The sequence below is a fragment of the Megachile rotundata genome, chromosome 1 (assembly GCF_050947335.1).
Source record: "Megachile rotundata isolate GNS110a chromosome 1, iyMegRotu1, whole genome shotgun sequence".
Classification (NCBI taxonomy): Eukaryota; Metazoa; Arthropoda; class Insecta; order Hymenoptera; family Megachilidae; genus Megachile; species Megachile rotundata.
The window spans coordinates 1,430,495-1,454,037 of record NC_134983.1 but is presented as its reverse complement, the minus strand read 5'-3'; the positions used below and the strand labels follow the sequence as shown (position 1 = coordinate 1,454,037).

At 39.2% G+C, this 23,543-nt stretch overlaps 1 protein-coding gene across 10 annotated transcripts in view; it reads left to right on the top strand.

Moving 5' to 3' along the window:
• The window catches only part of Tsp (Thrombospondin), a 258,039-nt gene that overhangs the window by 111,566 nt on the left and 122,930 nt on the right, over positions 1-23,543 (top strand). For 9 of the 10 annotated variants that reach the window (XM_076538099.1, XM_076538082.1, XM_076538102.1 and 6 more), the window contains 2 exons: positions 9,861-10,077; positions 17,576-17,704. In XM_076538099.1, coding sequence (XP_076394214.1) covers positions 9,861-10,077; positions 17,576-17,704 — 346 coding nt within the window. The remainder of the gene's footprint in view (positions 1-9,860; positions 10,078-17,575; positions 17,705-23,543) is intronic. The other variant, XM_076538071.1, reaches the window with a different exon arrangement.

The following is a 23,543-nucleotide window of genomic DNA, read 5'->3' as shown; positions in this document are numbered from 1 at the left end:
GATCCGTCACAATACAAAACATACAAATTACATTTCTTTCGTCAATTCTCACGATTATTTCTGAAATATTGGCGTTCCTTATTTCCCAATTGTTGTATTATTGCATAGTTATTGCATATTATTTAATATTTGATCATTATTGTGTTATTGCATAATTACTCCATAATTATTGTATTATTTAATACGTATTGTAATCGTTTATATTATATGTTACGAGCCGGAGGGGTCACAGCCGCGTGGCTGGAGGCTGTATTTCGGTAAAGGTAGTGTTACTAGGCTAACTCAAGTTTGTTAATCACCTGAGCGCCAAAGGAAAGTAGACACGGGGACGAACCGACGCACAGTGTGTCGTTTGGCCAATCTAGCGGGACAAAAATCCTGCTTCAACGAAATGTTGATTATTTTTCGTTTTATTGGTTTTTTATTAATCAAAAACATGATACTTCATTAAACATTAATGATTATATATATTTGTTAAATTATTTAACAGTTAAATAAACATAACAATAAAATAAACATACAAAATCATTATACAAATTTTTCTATTATATTATACATTATTTATTCTATAAAACTAGTATACAAAATCTTTATTATGTTTTTTAAAACATGAATATATTTTTAGTCAGCGTTGCTTTCGTGTGATACGTCTTCCGAGGAACTGGGATCAACTAATGGTTCTTCCAAGAATTGTTGTCTTTCTATTATTATTTTTTTCCGGACAGTTTTTTGAGAAGTTCGTAAATGTGAAATAAGCGGATCTGAAGAAATTAATAATCTGTTGAATAAATCCCTGTTAGTATCCATTTTTGAAGCTATTTCGTTTTAACGAGAAGGGCATGCGTCAGCGCGATATGTTTAAATAAAAATGATAGATGTCAGTGTTTGTCTGTAATGCCCTTTCAGATTTATGTTCCTTATAAGTCTAGCTTTCGACACAAAAAGTGGGAACATTATATAAAGTGCTATACTATGTTAAAAGTCTACCTATACTGTGAAATAGAATTTAAATTATATGCTAACATTTGAAAAGGTATAAAAGATTAATAAAATGCTATTTCAAAATATGACAAGTGTAGAAATTATTCTGAATGATAGAAGATAACACTACGTACACACAAATATTAATATTGGATACTGGTGCAACACAATTGTCAAAAATCTCAAGCGCGCAAAAAGTGCTCGTAGAGGCAGTTGCGTCAAACTAGATTTTCAGATACTATTAACAGATCATTACACATTGCTTTTACATTAATATTGTTATTTTCTTATAAAATGGACATTTTACTATCGATACATAATGTCAGTGGACATATCTGTGTAAGTTGGAAAATTGATTTTTGTCCCGCTAGATTGGCCAAACGACACACTGTGCGACGTATGGCTAACGCCAGGAGGTTGGTTATGGTGAACGAACCGACTTATGGCTTTAGCGGATGACGGTCGGAGAATAAAATGATGTTCACCGAAATACTTGATCGGAAGTTTCTTTATTTAAGATGTCGGCTCATGTATTATAAGTCTGTCGTTCAGCGTGACGGGTCAGAAGCGAGTATATAAACTTCCGCATTCCCGTTGGGTTATATAGTTGTCCTTTTAGACAAGGACGGCTAGCACGCCTAAAAACGCGCCAAAAATTAAAGAAAAGAAATGGGAATTCCCGAGTTGGGAATCCCCCGCATAAGGCCCTCCGGGAAAAAGCCAGACCTTTTTAATGGTCATGAACCATCGATGACCTGAGTCTTACAACGTACGAATTTGTATACATATAACGGTAAAGCCGCTACATGGCTAACGCCGGGTGTCACAGGAAAGGTCAAGACGCAAGGACGAATCGACGTATGGCTAACGCCGGGAACCTCAGGAAATGATATGTGAACGAACCGATGTATGGCCAACGCCGGGTGTCACAGGAAATGTTAGTATTTGTGCTCGTAACAAAGGTATCCCAGTATATCTCGAGCGACTAAGATATATCGACTGGTGGGTTTGGTAAGACTCTGGTTATAATTAACAAAAGGCAAAATTAAGTTTAAAATAAATGATTGAAAATATATTCTTCTCAAAACTGGTATTACAAGTGTTCTAGTGTAATTGTCGGTTAAGGTGATGTTACAAGAATTGATCTTGATTTGACTTTACATTGAGTTTGAATAGTTTCGACTCCGACAAAGCGAGAATCTAATCCTGCTTAGTTTAAACGAAAAACAAGCGAAACGGGGACCCAAAAGTACTTTGGAAAAATGCCTAACAGTAAGCTATATGTACTGTATGGTTATTAATGCTTGAAGGGGACTCTAACCCGATTTTGCTCGAAATGACTTTGTTTTAATTTGACGTGAATGACTCTAACTAAACTCAGACAGAGGTTCCTCATTAGTCCACGTTCGAGAATTAACTGGGTCCACGGACAGAGGTTCTGTGTTAAACGACGTTTAGTAATCTACTGGGTCCAATGCATCTTCTCCACAACCCTTTTTATACTCAAAAGATGGGTAGAAAACGAGTAGTGGTGGAAACAGTGTGAACGAATCAACGCCACGTTTTCGTCTAACGAATTTTCATTGCGTTGGTCCGAAGACGTTAGATGTTCTCGAGCGAAGCCTAATAAGGAAACCCTGGTAACCGAGAAAGCTAGGCAAGATTAAACTCCCTCTTCGCGGTGGTCTGCGACTATTCTCGAATATCCGACTCCAAGAAAATAAAAAATCATCGGCGCACGTAACATATACGAGGTGTGACACAAAAGTAACGAGACTAGTCCAATAAATCATTGTACCATCAGAATCAGTTCTCCGTGACATTATCACCTTCAAAGTAGTCCCCTTCAGCATTCACACACTTATGCATTCGGCGCTGCCATTGCTGGTAACAATTCTGGAACGAGGTTCTTGGAAGTCCTTTCGGGAGATTCTCCGTTTCTGCCTGAACCTCTTCAACTGAGGTGAAATGGGTTCCCATTAAGCAAAATTTAACTTTAGGGAATAAAAAAAAGTCGCATGGAGCCAAATCAGGTGTGAGCGGGTGCATTGTCCTGGTGCAACAGCCATCCATCGCTCTACAACGGTGGCTTTTTTTCCCTAATTTTTTCACGAAGTCTTTTTAGTACTTCAATGTAAAATAGTGTTGGTTAACAGTCTGACCATTGGGAAACCATTCAATCATTACAATTCCATTAATGTCGAATTTTGATTTTGACATGCGTGCTTTTTTGGGTTTTGGGGATCCTGAAGACTTCCACTGCATCGACTGGCGCTTACTTTGTGGGTCATAGGTAAAAATCCATGTCTCATCACATGTTACAACAGATTTCAACAAATTTTACAAAAAGCTTGATGTTTATTCGCTGTTCGGATTTTACGTTAGACATTTTTCCGGCAAAATGCAGTTGCACGTGTTCACTAAATAACGCAATACTTCCAAATGGTATGATCGAGTCAATCGAGATTAGATGCTGCCACAAAAACAATTGCTTCCAATTCCATTGTTTTTTCAAGCTACAGACCTAGTCTCGTTACTTTTATGTCACACCTCGTATATCGTCAATTATTATTGTTAATTATCGTCATCACCAGTGCATTACGAATTATACACTTTCGTTTTCTTTAATTAATAATTAATTAACTTAACTGTCTGTTATTTTTCCTTATATATTCTACACCCGCCAATATCTTAAACGAAACGACGAGGCCGTGCAAACGGCAAATTCTTCGGGTGATCATGTCAGTATTTGATTCGCTTGGGCTGCTATTAAAGACATTGTCGGCAGATCTCGACATACAAATTAACAGCAAGTGTTTGTAATTGTAATTCGATGGATCAGGTCAGAACCGCGAACGCAACAAATGTTCCTTGTGTCTCGCTTAGGCGATATTGAAGAGCTCACGAGAAGCTCAGAGTGGCGTTGGTTTCATCGGGATTAAATCCGGCAGACGATGCGACAAGGTGTACTCGTGCCATTTCAGAAAAGAATTCGCGTTGGTTCAATGGGCTAGCATTTCTGAAAAGACCGCTTAGCCCAAAGAGAAGCGCCTTGATGTGTCTAGACTCGCAAAGGACTCGTATATTCGATTGAGCCGAAGGGTCTGGAGATCTTAATGATAGCAAAATTTCTAGGTTGGGAAGGACAATTGGCAACAGCTAGACGCGTATGCTCAGCCGCGAATCATTGGAGAGGTCAACTACTACGTGTCGAAGTGACTCCTGACAGTACAACGTCGGCCGAAAATCACTGATTTCGCCAAATACAAATAGTGTGTTTTCCAAAGGAAGAAATGGCTCTGCGAAACAATGGGACCGTCAAAAAGAGGAGTAAGATTGCGAATTTAAATCCTCTTCAAGATTCAATCGGAATCTTAAGAGCCAAATAACGCGTAATCAAGTTATTGGATACGGAGTTCAATAATGAGTCAATAATACCTCATGGAAAATATCCAGAGACGCGATTAATCATAACTAAATACCATCGGAAATACTATCACGCTAATAGTGACACAGTGGTGAATGAGATTAGGCAAAGGTTTTATACTCTAGGGCTCAGAAGGATACTGCGTTCGCTAATCGGCCGGTGTATTATATGTAAGTTTCAAAAAGCAAAATCACAGGCTCCGTTGATGTTCACTTTGCCATCTGGTCGTTTAGCCTATAGACAGAGGCCATTTACCTATTGTGGTATAGATTATTTCGGGCCGATGATGGTGAAGATTGAGCGACATCGTGAAAAACGATGGGGTTTAGCTATTCACATGCTAATTGGTTCCAGCGATTCATCTGAAGCTCGCTAGTACTTTAACAGTAGACTTTGTCATCATGGTGCTACAAAGATTAGCCGCCCGAAGAGGCTCATCCTCTCAGCGATAACGGGACCAATTTTCGAGGTGCCTGCAAAGAACTAACCGAGAGGTTCGCATATATGAACCGCGAAAAACAACACCAGTACGCCCTAGCGAACGAAATGCAGTGGTTTTTCAATCCTCCTGAGGCTCCTCACGTGGGAGGATTACGGCAGAGGTTACTTAGGTCGGTCAAGACGGCTTTAAATGCGATATGAAAGGACCAGATACTGTCGAAAGAAGTTTTGACCACGCTATTAACCAAAATAGAGCACTCGATAAACTCGCGTCCACTCACGCACGTCTCCGTAGATCCAAGGGACGACGAAGCTCTGACTTCAAACCACTTTTTAATAGATACGTCCTTTAGGGAAATGAGGCTCCCAAAATACGAGGCCTAGACGACCTGCTTGAGAAAACAGTAGCGGGTAGCTCAGGCACTGACCGACGGTTTCTGGAAGAGATAGTTGAGGAAGTACTTGCCCACCTTAATACTAACCACCAAATGGAGTGAAAAGAGTGCTCCCCCCCCCCCCCCCCCCCCGAATGTAGGTAACTTGGATCTTATTGTGGATTTCCAAGCTTCCAGTAATACCTGGTTGCGTGGAACAGTCACACAAGTTTTTCTGGAATTGGAGAAACAAGTGAGGGTGGTGAAAGTCAAAACGGTAGCGAGAAAATTTATATGGTGCTACGCGGTATTTCGCGGCTAGCTCGGTAGTTGCCCGCGAACCTCGCCTCGCCCGCGAATTCTCGAAACGGCCCTTCTGACCTAACCCGCGACCACGACCGTCGCGGCGCCTCCGCGGATTCGCGAACGAGTAGCACTTCGGCGCCCGATTCGAATCCGTTCGATACCGCTTTGATTTGTTATTTGATTGGGCGCCAGACGCGTTTCCGCGTCGCGATAAGGAACTTTAACGCGAGCGACTCGAATCGGCGGCGGAACGGCTCGGCAGCTCAGTATCCGTACGCGATGGTAGAGTGGCGTGATTCTTAAAGGGTAAGGAGGCTAGACGCGGAGGCGGATTTGATAGAATATTCCGGGATAATTCGTAAGAGACCTCGACTCAGCAGTATTTAGTAAAAGCAGCGCTGTTTATTGTAAATCTAATTAATCTAGGCGGTGAACAGTATAATCCCGTACCGACAACCAGTTCGCTCGTGATTGCTTAGCGACTGACCGATGTCCGAAAATCCCGTGATTCTAATCCCGTGAACGGGACCTAATGCCAATTCCTAAGCGCGACACAGTCGTCGATTTTCGGAATAATACGCGACGCAATTACCTCTACGCAACTCTAATAACTAACGAAACGCGACGCAATTATCCTAACGCGATATGACGCGACGAAACGCAAATATTCTACACGCAATATAACGCAACGAAACGCAATTATCTTAAACGCACGAAATCTAACGCAATGAACTAAACGCGACGCGACTTATTCTACGCACGAAACGATTCTGTATCGACGACCGTCTAGAGAGAGAAGGCGAGAACTAGCGCGACAAACTACGAAATGCCCGATACGACAAAACATGTACTTTCCGATCTGCTCCCGCGTAATTGAGAATTCGAAATCGAGACGTGGGTGGCCACAAAATTTTGCAACGCTTTCGCGAGACTAAGAAGCTAAATCGTGGCTATCGCGATACGTATCCCCCGGTCCGTTTCAGTGACCTGCCAAGTGTGGCTTATAGGAAGATCGAGAAGCGATCTTCCTATCTCACGATACTTCTGAATTTTTCCGCAATCACTTAACCTAACTATTAATTAACGCTCAATGTCGACACCCCGGCCACATTTTGCAGAATCGGCCGGTGATTGGCACACTCGATGATCGGCAACCCACGGTACGCGATTCTCGATTTCGAATTCTTTACAACGATAGAAGGTGAGGGGCTTACCGAGATGTCCGATACGAGCGGTGCTCTCGTCTTGGGCTGCAGCGTTAGGCGGAATCAAAATCTAGACTTATTACAAATAACCGATCGCACAGAGCAGATGCCGGATACAGAATGCTAAAACGCGTGCCCTTATGCCGATATTCGGACACCACGTGATCACCCCCACCCCAGGCCGAAGTTTCCGTCTCCTCGCGAAGGCATCTTCGGCAGGACCTCCTCTTGCTCCGCGACCTCTCTTCCTCTATCGGAGGTCCTTAGCGGGGAAGCGGCAGGGTAACGGAACCTTCCTTAAGGGGTAACGCCACTCTAGAAGTCAGAAAAAAAGGTGATTTTCGGGAATTTTTAAAGTAATAATCGTACAAGTTATAAGGTCAGAATAAAAAAGGCCTTATTATATATGTTTTGAAGATGGTTTGTAAATTTTTAGAAACAATTTGGATTAAAAATGGCGGCTGTAGGTGCTGGCAAGCAACAACACCATTTTTTGAAAGGGCTATACGGGCGGACTGTTTTTTCATTAACGCATGGTCCTAGGACAAAAAATCAAAAAGTTTCTCATAGTATATACCAAAATCTATGGAACATCGTACGGAAATTAAAAAATATTAATAATTGTTAATTTGGTGTAGATATGAACAAAAAGTTTCGAAAAACGGCAGAAAATTCACCATTGAATTGTTAATAAAAAGTTAAGTAGTTAATTAATCAAAAAATCCGTACGATGTTCACTGCGTTATATTATTTTGCACCTCTCCACGAAATTTCAAGTCGATTAGTTAAAAACTCTCCGAGTTATTTGTCCGCCTAGTTCAAATAAAGTGATTTCGAGAAAAACGCGTTTAAAGTTTTGATTGCCATTCAGCGTAAGAAATTTGTTATATAACTTTAATCAGCGATGCCTGCACCATATATTTGGCCTTCTATATTAACATACTCCACGTTCTTTTCCTTCTTATTGGATCTAAGATTCAATCTCGACATTTTTGAAGCTTCATTCAAAGATCGTTCTGAAAACTCTATGCATCGGGCGTCGGCTTGTAGACAAAAATTGTAAAAAAATTCGTGTTTCCGACCTGCCCCTCACTTAAAACTTTTTTCTCATATTCTACACATAATAAAGCATCATTTAAGCAAAAAAAAAAAATCGATTTTTTCAAAATTCTAGTGGCGTTACCCCTTAAGCGTACGTCACTCTCTCGCAGACCTTCGTCCCCTTACTTCGCTGCCTCTCTTGGCCTATTGCTGGGTTCGAACGGGGTAGCGGCAGGGTAGCGGTGCGTTCCCTCGACGTACGGTGTTCCTTCGCTGATGTTGATGATGTTATCCGATGGTACATACAAAATAAAGCGGCGACAGATTCCGATCGTACGATACTATATTATATGCGCTTCGTTCTCTCTCGAGACGGTATTTGCCCTTACTGCAATGACTGTCCGGTCTCCCGAGGAGGTTCCTTGTGACGGGTATAAAATACCACGTCACAACGGCCAGCACAAAAAATAGTCAAATTGTATTCACCTTCGTCTAATGTACAAAATTGACATTTCATTTTGTACGAGGAGGATAGTGTTGAGTGTAAAAACATAAAAACCCTGAATTTAGTTTGAGCATTAATATTATTTTCTTAGATTCATGTTATTTGGTTATTTGTTAAAAGTAGAAACGTAATTTCGGTTTTGTTATGCATTTATGTATACCTTTTATATTCTTAAGTTCAAATAAGGCATGTAAAGGAGCCAATGAAAACCTGAGTAGAAAGGTAGGACATTTAAAGTTTCGTTTAATTGGTAACCTGGAACGGTGATCTCTTTGCGTGCACACTTTAAGCCGTAGCTAGGAGGGACATTCACAATCTCCCGCTGAGGCCTTCATTGATGCCGATAAGGAGATGCTTGCATCTTCTGAGAGTTCGCAGACTGAAAATTATGTACATGGTAATTTTCCTGACAGTTTAACTTCTAGGTTAGCCCGAACATATCGGAAAATTACCCATGTAACTTATGTTACCTGGGAGCAAAACCGCCCGGTATTCGTGATTGTGTAGATCGGAGTGAGGGAAGACCCACATGATAGCACGGGGTTCGGGTCGCGACGGTTTATCAATTCCGAGCATTCTTTCGATAACCGTCTTATCGCACAGTTGTTTTCATTACAATCCTCGATGATAGAAATCGTAGCTTATAAATCGTTTATTACGAACATTATAACGCTATACTATTTAAGTTTATTTAAATATTGTATTGAAATTTGATTTGTAATTTTATTTTGTATTTATTATTTATTGTTAATTACACCATTAACAGTGATCTTAGCTTTCCCATGAAAACAAACTGTTTTCGAATTTACTTTATTAATATCTATTGTGTATTTCATTCCCTGCAAATATTATTTTAAATATTTTTTTGTAAGGTGGCTGCAAGTGGGAGAAAAATTCTTGTGAGTGGCACTACAGGTGACATCCGCGTTACACATCTCATAACGAATAAAGTAAAATACATTTCAGAAGCAATAAGTTTTAGAATAAATGTAAATAAGTACTTTTAGGCTCGGAAGTCATTATTCTATCGAAAACAATGGTAAAGAAATGAGACATTCTACATTAAGAATCAAAACTAATCTATACAATGCGTTTTTCATGTTCACCTGAAAAAATCATTGTTCTTCTACTGTGTATCTCCTTAAACTGTACAACATTTTCGCATGTTATTTAAAGTAATGAAAATATTTTAAGTGATCAAAATTCGTTGGATATACTACACAATCACATTCATTATTAGGAACATGTATACTATTATGTGACAAGGATTTGTTACAATCGAAATTGGGTAATTGAGTTTATTCTTCTAGAGATCGCTGCAGAAAAATTGTACATAAAAGCTACGTAAAAGGATAATAAAGAAATCAAGATGAAACTGATGATAGCAAATTGATAATGGCAACAAAAGAGTGTAGTGTTTGTAAAATATTAGGATAGATTTTGTTACTAATTGTAAATAAGAGTTTGTCCCGCTTCGTCATCGCGAAGATAAATGGTTAGATAATAGTGTGAGTTGAATAAACTTTCTTTAGAAAAATGACTTTTAATTAGTCTTGATTCTGGTAATTTCACATTTCCAGTGACGACCACAACAGCAGCTCCTCCTTCCAGTTGTGATTACAAATCGCCCTGCTTCCCAGGAGCTGATTGTCGTAATACACCACACGGCCCACAATGTGGTGCTTGCCCATCAGGATATTCCGGCAACGGTGTACGTTGTGTAAAAGCAGTTGTCACCTGTGCGAATAACCCTTGCTTTCACGGTGTTCGTTGTTACGACCGTGCGGATGGATACAGGTATCTTTTGATTTGTATATTTTGTTTCTATAATCTCAGGAAAAAAAATTAATCTATCATTTGAATGAGAAATTTATTGTAATTATTCGAAAACAAAATTTTTTCTTCAACAAAATTTGTTTAAAAACAAAAATAAAATCTTTGCAACAATTGTATTGCTGAAATGAATTTTCATATTATTTTCTACTATATCCATGTAATAACTCATAATTTCTCCTGCATCAAGGGTGTTATAAGTGTGATATTTACAATAGATTATTATAAATTCTTGGAATATATAAAACATAATTATTAAAGAGAATAATTATTGTTCTAATAATTATGTGTTACGCATATCATTTCTATATTTGGTCATGTCTTGCCATTGAGTGGCGAGAACTGGTAATTATAGGCTTTATCACGGCCAGGAAAGAAAACTTATAAAAAGTACGGGTAAATGTTTATATTAGGAGAGTCATCACCCGTCAAATGAAGTTTGAATATGTTATTGTGCAGATGATTTTGAACAATTTTTTCCTAAACATTTTCGGGCTTAGATCTTCTGTGCGTCGAATACTACCACCAGTATGCGCCCATAACGCGGAACAAACTTCTCTTTTTAAATAAATTAGTACAAAAAATGTAATACAATACGATTTTTAGACCTAACACGTCACTCAATAAGTCCCCGGTCACACACATATATGGCAACACTGGTGACAGACCCACGTTATTTTCGAATGATACTAACCTTCAAACAGTACGTGTAAAAATTTCATGGTATTCTGACCGATAGTTTAGAAATTACAGTCATTTTAGTATCCGCACTTTCGTAATTTTGAAGACAATGGATAGAAAGGAATTTCGTATGTTGATTAAACACTGTATTTTAATCGGAAAAAATACTGTTGAAGCCAAGAAGTAACTTGGGACTCTGCACCAGGGAAATCAACTATCATTGACTAGTATGCTGAATTTAAACACGGTCGTATAAGCACCGACGATGCTGAACGCTCTGGTTGCCCAAAATCAGCAATTGTTCCGGAAAACATAAAAAATGTCCACAAAGTAGTTTTAAAAGACCGTAAACTTAAGTTGCGTGAGATAGCTGATGCCTTGAAGATATCAGAAGGTAGTGTCTTCACAATTTTGCATGAAAATTTGGGCATGTGCAAATAGCTTTCAAAGTGGGTGCCGCGTTTGCTGTTTCACGAAGGCAATGCGCCATGTCACAAGTCGTGTTCATGTTCGAATTACGTTTTGAATTGTTTCCCCACACATCGTACTGCCCAGATTTGGACCCCAGCGACTACTGGCTTTTTGCAGATATGAAAAAAATGCCCCAGGCAAAGAAATTTGGCTCAAATGAAGAAGTGATTGCGGAAACTGAGGCTTATTTTGGGGGCAAAGACAAATCGTTTTATATAAAGGGAATTGAAAAGTTAGAGGAGCGTTGGAATCAATGAATCACACTGGAAGGAAAGTATATTGATGATTAAAGTGAAATTTCTAAAAAAAATTTGTTTTTCTTAGTTAGACCGGAGACTTGTTGAGTGATGTGTTACCTGAACTTAGCACCCGACTTTCAAAAATTTTATTTCTTTCAATTGTATCGTATTTAGTTTCGTTTGTACCCGTTTGTACCACCTTTGTTTTCGTTTGTACCCTAAGGGGTGAAAATTTACTAGGGGGTGAAAAATACCCCAGCACCCATCTTTAACAGTTTTTATTTCTTTCAAAGCCATTATAAAAAGGGACGTCCGTAGAGGTTTGTACCACCCTCACTTTCGTTTGTACGCCAAGGGGTGCGTTTGTACCTGTTCGGCCGTGAACCGAAACCTTTGTCGCGACTAAGCGATTTATTGCAGGGTTCAAGTGGTTCGGCACGTGAACCGCCGTGAATAGTTTATACAGTGAATATTCTATATAAGCAAATCTTTCGGGTCTGAGGTTTTGCATATATCGTACAGGTCCTACATTGATTGATGTTTTGCCGAACGTAGAAAAGGGCAGAAGAGAAAAATAACACGGTCGCCGTTAGCGTATATCGTAAAGGTACAGTACTGATTCGTAACAAGCAACAGTTTTGTGATTCGTAACAAGCAAATTTCTATCCCCTCTTCTTTGTTTGAAGTCGGCCGCTGAGTGAGAGATCCGAGAAAGAGTGAGAGGTCCGCGAAACCGAAGAAGTCATAAATTTTCACGGTCGACCGAACAGTTTAGTGGAAAGAGGACAGAACATATATATTGTTTTCTCACTCTGATGCATAGCGATTCTGTTGTTCATTCATTTAATTCTACATTGATTCGTAATAAGCCACTCGCTCGGATCTGGCCAGTTGCTTGTTACGAATCCGGTACATTATATTGTTTTCTCATTCTGATACATAGCGATTCTGTCGTAATATGACATTTTTTTTTAAATCTAATGGTTGACAGTGAACAATAATTTGAGGTACATTTTTATCTATAATTTTAATTAATTTTTTTAACAAAAATAAAAAAAAGTTGAAGGAAAAATTATGTAAGTATAATACACTATATACAATATATAATACTATATGAACTATGTACAATGAAATGGTCATAAAACTAGCTGCTCGTTCAACCATAATTTTTTCCGAATTGCTTTATTGTCGCAGTAATGGCGATGACCTACTATTTTTTGACATCAATATTTCTTAAACTGCTATGTAGGTATATGTTTATATTCACATAATTGTAAAAAGATAAGGCAAAGTGTGACAAATTAGGAATTGCAACGTATTCGATTCATCTGATTCTACATCGATTCGAAATAAGCCACTCGTAATAAGCCACTGGCTTGGGTTTGGGCAGTTGCTTGTTACGAATCCGGTATATTTTTCCATTCATGAAATTTTACTTCTATTAAAAAGGGAAAGCATGCTATGTTCTGTCCTTGTCTAAAGAATAACATCGCCGCGCGACCGATTACTTTATAGTATACCGCTACACCCAACCCCCTGTTTTTTCTACGCCGTCACCGTCCTCGCGCTCGGGAACAAAGGCAAGCCGAAAATATACCTGATTCGTAACAAGCAACTCGTCAGACCCGAGCGAGTTGCTTATTACAAATCAATACTGTATTTACTTGGAGCGCTTGTAGTATTAGTCGCATGTTGTCGCGGTTTTGGCCACATTACCTACAACGTCGATGAAAATACAAAACTGTCGGTAACTGCGTACAATTTTCGGGACAAGGTATGACACTGCGCATTGCATTGCGCGCATCACGTAATTCAACTGTTCAGGGAAAATAGAAATCTCAATTTCCCACCTTTAACTTTTCCGTGCTTTATTAACAGAGATGGTCTTCGACCATTCGCTTCCGCAAACAGTGATGAACTGACTCGTACGAAAAAACACTCATCCCCACGCACGCTGACGCATTCTCGCCCGGAATCATTCCTCAAACTCGGACACCCAACGCGACACTCGATCCGATCATCTAAACATCCTCTCGCAAACGCTACGCAGCATTCAATAGGACTCAGGCAAACAACTCATTATCTCATTTCATACACACCGAAATTCTTACAGCTAGACTAAATATAAATTTATATCATATAGTGCATATACCAAAGCAAAATAAAATCTTACAATAGACTGTGGTGCAAGAATAAAAATGTTTAATCGTTAGATTTTGGAGAATTTTTTATTCTCCACAATTCATTAGTAGAAATCATCGGATCTCATTTACGATATAATATTATGGAATTGGAGAGAAAAAGTGCCATATGTCGGTTGCCGGAATCGAACTCAGAACAACAAGAATCGTAGCAGCCGACCCTACGCGTTTACCTACGCAATTTCTTGCAAATTTGTTTCCTAATAGTCGTAATAAACGAATCACATTGCACCAAATTTATATAACAGAAAATAATACACTAATCAAAAAAATTAAGGGAACAGAAAAATTCCTTAAATTTTTAGGTCATTTTCAAATTGCTCTGCCTCCGTTAAAATTCATCGCAGAAGACATCCAGAATAGTCATTTTGAAGCTCCAGGTCTCTAGTTTTGGACTCTTTATCTCAAAAATTTTTTGAGCCCATTATCATTAACAAAATATACAAAAAATCGCGATGAAAAAATTTTTGAATTTTTTTTCTTTCTTTTAAGGCTTGTAAAGACATGGAAAAATTTTTTTGATTAATGCCACTTCCAGGTTGCTGTTCCTTGTTCCTTCCCCTATAATTCGCACGTCCATGAAGTTCGTTTCGACGATCGGTCGCAAAGTTATGAGCTACCAAAGCCGAAATGACGCTTTTTCCATTGATAGTCATTATCTCATGAACCCACTATCGAACAGAAATTGTAAATACGGTTCCAGAAAGCGGAGAATGCACCCTTTAGGATGGCTATATCAGTTTTTGATTAGATGTTTTTTTTTATGCTTAATATTGATGTAAAAAAACGTCAAAAAACGGCGTTTTTTCCTCAAATTACAAAAGTTACGGTATCTTTGTAAATAAGTATTGTAATGATTCTGCCTAGGTTTTTTTTTAAGCTCATATTGCCCACAAAATGTGTACGAAGTTTCAAATGGCTCCGATTCTTTGTTCCCTATGAAAAGATGTATCAAACTTTGAAATTTGAACGAAAAGTGTTAAGGAAACGTCATTATTGCTCCTATCCGCGACTAATCCGTTTGTTCGGTAAAAAAGTTTGTGTCTCTGCATTTACCGGTACTTTTGCTGAATTTTTAAAGAATGCTTTGGTCTGAGAAGGTCGGATTTACGCTTCCTCTTGTGTGTGTGAGTTCGTGCGTATGTGTGCCGTGTATATGCAGGTACATGAACGTGCGAGCGCGCAGGTATGTGCGCCTGCAGCAATGGCTGCACGGGTGAGTGTAATTTTGTTTTTTCAATAAAAATTCGAGGACTTGTAAATTTAATATCGAGTATTACCACCACGGCTGTTAATTGCATCTTGCAAACGTTCGCGCATATTAATGCATCGCCGTATCATGGCTTGGGGAACTTGGTTCCAAATTCGAAGAAGCGTATTTTCCAGCGCACGTAAATTCCGTAAATGCGGATAATCCGTCCGGATAGCGAGCCGGTATATCAATGAAATTTTAAGTCCGCACGTCTTACCTATTCGTCAATACACTTGAAACCGATTTAGATTAGCCCAAGACAATGCTCGACCACATACAGCGAACCTTTCAAAACGGTTCCTGTCGCAACATCGAATTAATACGCTACCAGATCCAGCAATGAGCCCAGATCTCAATCCAATTGAACACGTTTGGGATATGATGGGGCGTCGATTGCGAACGGACTATTCGCATTTACGGAATTTACGTGCGCTGGTACCGGTAAATGCAGAAACACAAACTTTTTTACCGAACAAACGGATTAGTCGTGGATAGGAGCAATAATGACGTTTCCTTAACACTTTTCGTTCAAATTTCAAAGTTTGATACATCTTTTCATAGGGAACAAAGAATCGGAGCCATTTGAAACTTCGTACACATTTTGTGGGCAATATGAGCTTAAAAAAAAACCTAGGCAGAATCATTACAATACTTATTTACAAAGATACCGTAACTTTTGTAATTTGAGGAAAAAACGCCGTTTTTTGACGTTTTTTTACATCAATATTAAGCATAAAAAAAAACATCTAATCAAAAACTGATATAGCCATCCTAAAGGGTGCATTCTCCGCTTTCTGGAACCGTATTTACAATTTCTGTTCGATAGTGGGTTCATGAGATAATGACTATCAATGGAAAAAGCGTCATTTCGGCTTTGGTAGCTCATAACTTTGCGACCGATCGTCGAAACGAACTTCATGGACGTGCGAATTATAGGGGAAGGAACAAGGAACAGCAACCTGGAAGTGGCATTAATCAAAAAAATTTTTCCATGTCTTTACAAGCCTTAAAAGAAAGAAAAAAAATTCAAAAATTTTTTCATCGCGATTTTTTGTATATTTTGTTAATGATAATGGGCTCAAAAAATTTTTGAGATAAAGGGTCGAAAACTAGAGGAAAATAAAAATTTAAGGAATTTTTCTGTTCCCTCAATTTTTTTGACTAGTGTATAACACATTACCTCTTGCCGGCTGTTAATTCTGTAGGATTACAATATATAACAAGAAATTTTATAATATATTTTTAATTAAAAATAAAGGTAAATTCGTAACACAACGAAAAAAGAATCAACTCGTTCGCTTCGCGGTTCAGAAGTCAGTCCGCTCGTCCTTTCCACCTCCTCGTACGGTGCTCCACCTTAAAATCTCCGACGGAGAAGATGCGTCACCGTAACGATGACGCCCTTCGTCGAATTTTTATATTTTCTTTATTGACCCGTCAATTCGTCTTCTTATTATAAAATATATTTGAAATAGTTATAAATAATCATCAAGAAATTGTATATAATAGTATATGCAATAGTATTTAATATAATACTGGAACTATTATGGATAATATCACCTAACCCAACCCACATTAAAAGTACTACAAAAAAGAAAATTAAGAACATAACATGAAAAACTAAAGAGGGTTCCACACAAACTAACGCGGATTCGATCCCACGCCTAGAAAACATCCACCAATTGCGAGGCAAGAGTCCTACCGTTTTCGCTAATAATGCTGTTGCAGAATCATTTTACGTTTCTGAATATAACCAGATACGACGTAAAATTCATAAATGTGGTTTTTTATTTTTTACAACTACAGTTTGCAATATAAAAATATGAAAAAATTCTGTACTGTGTGCTATGTGAATCTCAATGTTTTAAAATTTTTTCGGAATTTTTGTACGAGATTAAATAGGCAAAATAGGCCAAAAACCGAAATTCTGTTTTTCCTTTTTTACTGCCTGCATGGTTGAGATAAGGGGTTGAAACTTGGTGTAAGATGTTTTTTTTTGATATGCTATCGACTGTCATATTGGATATTTCATTTGGCTCAAGTGCATTTTTGATCATCCCCTCCCTCTTCCCTCGAGTCGCGCTTGCTAGGATTAGGAAACTTGGCTCGAGCCCGTATTTCTAAAATTTGCTTGACGTCTAAAAATAGATTGATAGATATGGCAACAGCGTAACTATCCGGCAACGATGCCTTCGCGTCCTTTGTCTGTCAAAAGTTGGTTGGTAATAGGAATAGGAATAGGTGGCTAATAGAGTTTAGATATATTTGTAGATCTAGTCGATAGATGACGCAACGCGAGTTGTCTAGTTTATAGATAGTTTATTTCTAGTATTCTCCGCTCATAGATATCGTCGCTTCGATCGATTCGGAGATAAACCAAAACGGGATCCTGCCCTTTTTGTCAAATTGCATAATTAATTGTGTATGTAGAAATTTCAAAATTTTTCATTACAATATCGATTAGCTTGTATTTTAACAATACTGCAAAAGGAAAAAACAGTTGTAATATTATTAAAAATCGATTTCGACATAAATTTGTGGACAACTTGATCAATTAATTCTATTGCATTTATAACTCTTAAAGGTAGAATTATTTGAATAATTTATCAATTTTTCAGTTGTGGAAAATGTCCTGCCGGTTATGTAGGAGACGGGAAACACTGCGAGCGGCACAGGAATGTTTGTGAGACTAATCCTTGTTATCCGGAAGTTGAATGCGAATCAGTCATTTTTCCGCCATATTATAGGTAATTATTTAACTACACTAATTAGTATAGTTAATTATATATAGAGCAAAGAAATGGAAAGGTAAGTATACCAAGAATTTAAAAGGAAATTTGAAAAAACCGGCCATTGATGTGTTGCGAAATAGATTGGTAAGTGATGTGCGGAGGTCCGCTAGTACTATCCTAACGGGGATACGGAGTACTTATGGTCGGAGAGTAAAGGGAAAAATTCGGTTTACGTCACACTAATTTTCGTCTATTACACCCAGTAACACGAAATCGACTTAACCCTTTTACTGCGGCGCGATTTTGGAGTAATCCATCAACAGGGACGACGCGTTAGACGCATGTCGGTCGCTGCGCCCTGCAGACCAGTGACCATAACAGTGTGCGGAAATTTGATACTATTCGTAGGACTTAAAAAACAATCATTGCAAATTGTTGAAAACAGCAAAAATAAATACAGAAATATGTCGGTAATTTGCCATTAAGTTGGTAATCAAGTATGTATATTTATCTACTATCTATATGATACTGCTCGTTTCAATTAGATCCTCAAATGTTAAAATAAAATAATACACTGGTGGCCAAAATTAACGCACCACTTTCTTTGCACCGTCGTCATTTCCACTGTGTAGGAGGTAGGATTTTGAAATTTTGAGGATAGGTGGGCCCATGGGTTGTCTCAATACTCCACGAGTGCCATTGCTACCTGCCACCCCTTCCGGGATCGGCGACCCCTTGAATACTACAGGGTCAAGAAAGTGACAAAAAAGGTTCTAAATTCGACCGAAAAAAAGAAAAAATCCAAAATTTTTGTCAAGGATGAGGCTCTTTATGTTACGGCCTTTCCGAAAATGCCCAGCTCAACCCCCTCCAACACCCCCAACCCCCTCCATAATTTTCTACCCTTTCCAAAAGGGTGGTTATTTCGATTTCGCTGAAACTTTTGCCGGAGCTTCGTCTCGATCCCTGTTACACGTGGTAAAATTTTGGTCGCATTTGCACCAACCCCTTGGACGCTACGCGCTGTCAAAGAACAACCCCTTACTGTTTTTTCATCTTTTCCACAGTTAAAAACCAATTTTGGACCTGCAATTCACGGAAAAACTTGTTTTCGTGAATTCTGTTGCCATTGTAGGCAACAATGGCACTTCTGGAGCATTGAGATAACCCATGGACCCACCTATCTTCAAAATTTCAAAGTCCTACCTCCAACAGAACGGTAAGAAAGAAACGGCTAAAGAAAGGGGTGCGTTAATTTTGACCAGCAGAGTAGACCAGGCGCGCGACAGTGTGAGCGACAGCTTCGAATATGACGGCCGATCGTCGTCATGAACAAATGTACCGATACCGTCGGTATAAGAGGAAGCTATTAGGTGAAAGTTAAATCGAATATTGAATTAAAAAATCTGGATTATTGTTGAATTATCATTCATTCATGAATAAGATATATATAATGGGTGTATGTCTGTATGGATGTATGCCTGTATATATTGTTTGGACTTATATATTTTAGACACTTTGAAATTGTAGGCATTGTAAATTTACACGTGCAACACAAGAAGAAGGACTTTTTGTTAGTGACGAGTAATTTATTGGTTTAGGAAAAACATCATTTCGAGAACTGAATTTTAGTGGTGCCAAAAATTTAGACGTCTGCACTCTGTCAGGATGGGTTATGGGGTACTTGACTTTAGAGTTAAGCGTTTTGGGACTTTCCAGCCGCGTCACTTGTGCTGTACCTGAGGGTTACCAGGACTTTGGAGGCGTGGATTTTTTGAACGAATAGTAGAAAAGTTGACCGCTCTCTTGCTCATCAGGAACACAAGAAATAACCCAATCAGAGAAGTCACCCCCATCGACAGTCCTTACAAAAGTTAATAAAAGGAGTGTTTTCCCGGAAGTAGATCAGAATTTTTTTTAATTTTGTAATCATCGTTGTACGAACTCGCGACACGGTACTGTACACAGGCGTACTCCTGTAACTTAGAATTTTTTACGAGCGAACCCTCGGACAAGTAATAAGTACTAATTCATTTAGACTTAGTTGTATTTTTCACTATTTTTTTAGTCACATTAAAAGTATTTTTATACAGTGCACTTTGATATTTATTTAAACTTACCTGGTGCACAAACAATATAATATATATAATTAGGCAAATTTAATATATATAATATATATACAGGGTGTCTCACAATTGGTGTAGGTCCCTGAAATGGGGGGGGGGGGGGGGGGGGAGGAGAGGAGGAGCTGACGTGATTCTAAATAAGATTTCCGTTTGCAAAAATAGGGTTTGAAGCTTCGTTTTTCAATTATTAAACCAAAGCACGGACTAATCAGAGCGCGAGAATTATGCGAGCCTAGAAGCGGGAGAGAAAACTTCGAGTCTAGCGGCTGAACGCGAACGTGATCAAGCGTTGTTGCCGCGGAAAAGTAAAAACTTTTAATAAGAAGTCTTTACATCAAAACTAAGTTAAATAACAAACAGAATAATTCAAAGTAATGTTCATTTATTCATTTTTTGTGAATACATGTGTTCCAACCGTTGGAACACGGTACGTGAGAATTCTGCTTGGAGAGTTTATGATAGATCCGCGACAAAGGCTATTTTTGAGAAAGACTTTTTCCTTATTTCCTGCAATTTTATTTTACCTTTTTTCGTACAATAGCGTTAAATTTTTAGTTTCGTTTCGTCCTCGATAGCCAATTCCTGTCATAAATTCGGTAATTCTGAAGGGTCATTTCGACGGTACATTCGTTACGGTACTTTACGGCCATCGGGCCTGAGACCCAGAGGAAAAACCCCGGCGTTGCCGGACTTGCAGATTTCTCACGTACGCTCTGGTACCGTCCCACCCTCCTAAAGAAACGCGCTAAGGGCGTAACGGAAGGGTGGGAGAAAGTCAAGGGACACGTTGATTGGAAAATCAAAAATCGAATGATGACCAATTAGCGTGTTTTCAAAACTTTCGCCAGGGCTCCTTAGCTCGCACGATCGAGAGCTAAGGACAGAACGCATCGTACGACAGAACATACCTAACATTCGCACAGAACATCTCGCACATTCGAAAAGAACATAATTTTCAATAAGTCAACGTTACGGACTTAGCCATTTTCCGAAGTTAATCGTTCGGACTCATTTTGAATCACTGCTCGAAAGTTAATTCCGCAGAGCAGCGCGTCGCGAAGGATCGTAGCCAAACGAGTCACGAGATTTACGACCTCGTGGCACGGAGTTAAAAAATCCGTGCGATCAGTTCGCGACGCGAGTAACCTCGTACGAGCGGTTACAACATGCAAAGAAAAAGTATTTTCTTTAATTTTGATTTTGCCGCGCTCCGTGTCGGTCGAGCGGCAATGTTTTAGACGTTAGAGATTTTTTAAGGTTGGGGGGAACCAAGTATGAAAAGAAAGAAAATATAAGAGTTGGTTATAAAAGAAGAGAAAATAGTAAAAAGGAAGTGACAAATTGAAAAATAAACTGATTGTTGTTTCTATACTTTCGGAGCACAAACACAGGAGTTCATTTTATTGTCCATTCCTTCAAAAGATAAAATATCATATATATATATATATATATACAGGGTGTCTCACAACTCGTGTAGGTCCCTGAAATGAGGGGTAGCTGACGTGATTCTAAGCAACATTTTCCTTTGCAAAAATCGGGTTTGAAGCGTCGTTTTCGAGTTATTAACGAAAAACACGGACCAATCAGAGCGCCGGGATTACGCGCGCCGAGAAGCGAGAGCGAAAGCTTCGAGCCGGTCGCCGGAGTGCGAACGCGATCAACTGAGTTTTCCTCGGAACTGTCTTAACGTCTAATAAGAAATCTTTACATCGAATAATTAAAAGTAATGTTCATTTATTCATTCCTCATGAAGGAGAATCGGAATTAGTTATGTGTAATTGACCTAAAGTATGCAAATGGAATTTATTGAATACTGCAATTCGTTATCGACAAGGAATGTGACATTAAATATCGAAATTTATTTGTTTTATTTCCGACAATAATATTGGCCAACGAATTTACGTATTTTAATAGGAAATACTTATTCTGTTTGTAAAAAAAAAAGAGTTTCAATGTGAGATCTAACAAATGTATTAACGTCTCTACTAATTTACAGGTAATTTATTAAAATAAGACTCACCCATTCTTTGAAAATAATCCTGTTTGTTAATAATCCGAGAGTGAAAGTGATGGGGTAATTGCCACTGGGTCGTCCTGCCGATGTTGACCTGTCGCAGACACTAGCACCGTATAACACAGCTGGTGGCACTCACAGGTCACTGCACTGTCTTTATTTCAAAACACTTTTGTTTTCACTTTTACTTTCATTTTGCAGAATCCCTGGTAAAAGGTATTGTCCCTTTCGATGCCTCCGAGGGTGTCCGAAAGTGGCCGATTATTTGAATGTTGTCCTGGACTGCTCCTGTGATTAATAATAAGTAGCCCCGAAAGGGGCCGATTTTGTGATTGTGATATTTTTTGGCTCCGAAAGGAGCCGATTCAATGTTATTGAGATTGTTTGGCTCCGAAAGGAGCCGATTCAACGTTATTGAGATTGTTTGGCTCCGAAAGGTGCCGATTATGTTAAGTTGAATTTTTATGGCTCCGAAAGGAACCGATAATGTTTTTCCTGGTTGTTCTTCGTATAAGTCGATGAGTGGCCCCGAAAGGGGCCGATTACTGCCGGCAGTCACATGAATGGCTCAATGTGCCCCCCGCCTGTAGCAACACACGCCCGCAACCGCTTAATAGTATTCTTCCGCACCCGCCGCAATAGATTTGGTGTTATTTTGGCAACCGCGCCGTGGATGCGGGCTACCACCTCCTCCGGTGTGGTTACCTCCTCGCGGTACACCTCATTCTGCAACAATTAAATTGAAATGCAAATTGTTAATTTTTGAATTATTGTCAATTGTGAATAGATATCATACCTTCAAGAATCCCCAGAAGAAAAAGTCTAGCGGATTCAAATCCGGGGATCTTGGGGGCCACGCAATTGGGCCTCCGCGGCCAATCCACCTGTCCTGAAAGGCTTCGTTCAAGTACGTCCTGACATCAGCGGCATAATGGGCAGGCGCACCATCATGTTGTAGGACCATGTTCCTCCGAGCCTCTAATGGAATATCTTCCAACAGAGTTGGAAGAACACGTTCTACAAAAATTTTATATGAAGGACCGTCCAATATGTTTGGCATAATGTACGGTCCAACAATAAAATCCCCGCAAATGCCAGCCCATACGTTGACAGACCAGCGGTTTTGCGCAGAGCGTGAACGAATCGTGAGCGGATTTTCGACGTCCCACACATGCGAATTGTTGGCATTGAAACACCCCTCTCTTGTGAAAAGGGCCTCATCTGTCCACAAAACGGATGAGAGGAACGACGGATTCCGCTCGATTTCCTCCAAGATCAATTGCGAATATTGCAATCGTTGTGCAAAATCGCTAGCATTAAGATGTTGCACCCGTACATACTTATACGGGTGCATCTCGTTTTCTTGTAGAATACGATGTACCGTGGAGCGATGCATACTGAAATAAAATACAGAAATGTATTAATAAATGAAGAAAGATACTTTAATATTGACGTTTGAATATTTTTAACATTACTTACTCTAAGCGGCGAGCGACGTCTCTTATACTCAACGTTCCATCTTCGTGGAACTGTTCGAGTACCTCGTCCGTTCGTTCAGTTGGAATCTGGCACGAACGCCCTGTATCAGATTGTACAGATTTAAACGAACCAGTCGAATATAATGTATTCGCTAATCTGCGAATAAAGTTCGCAGTCGGAGCTTCCATATTGCGATACTTTTCCGCGTAGCGTCGGGAGGCAAGCTCCGCGTTCC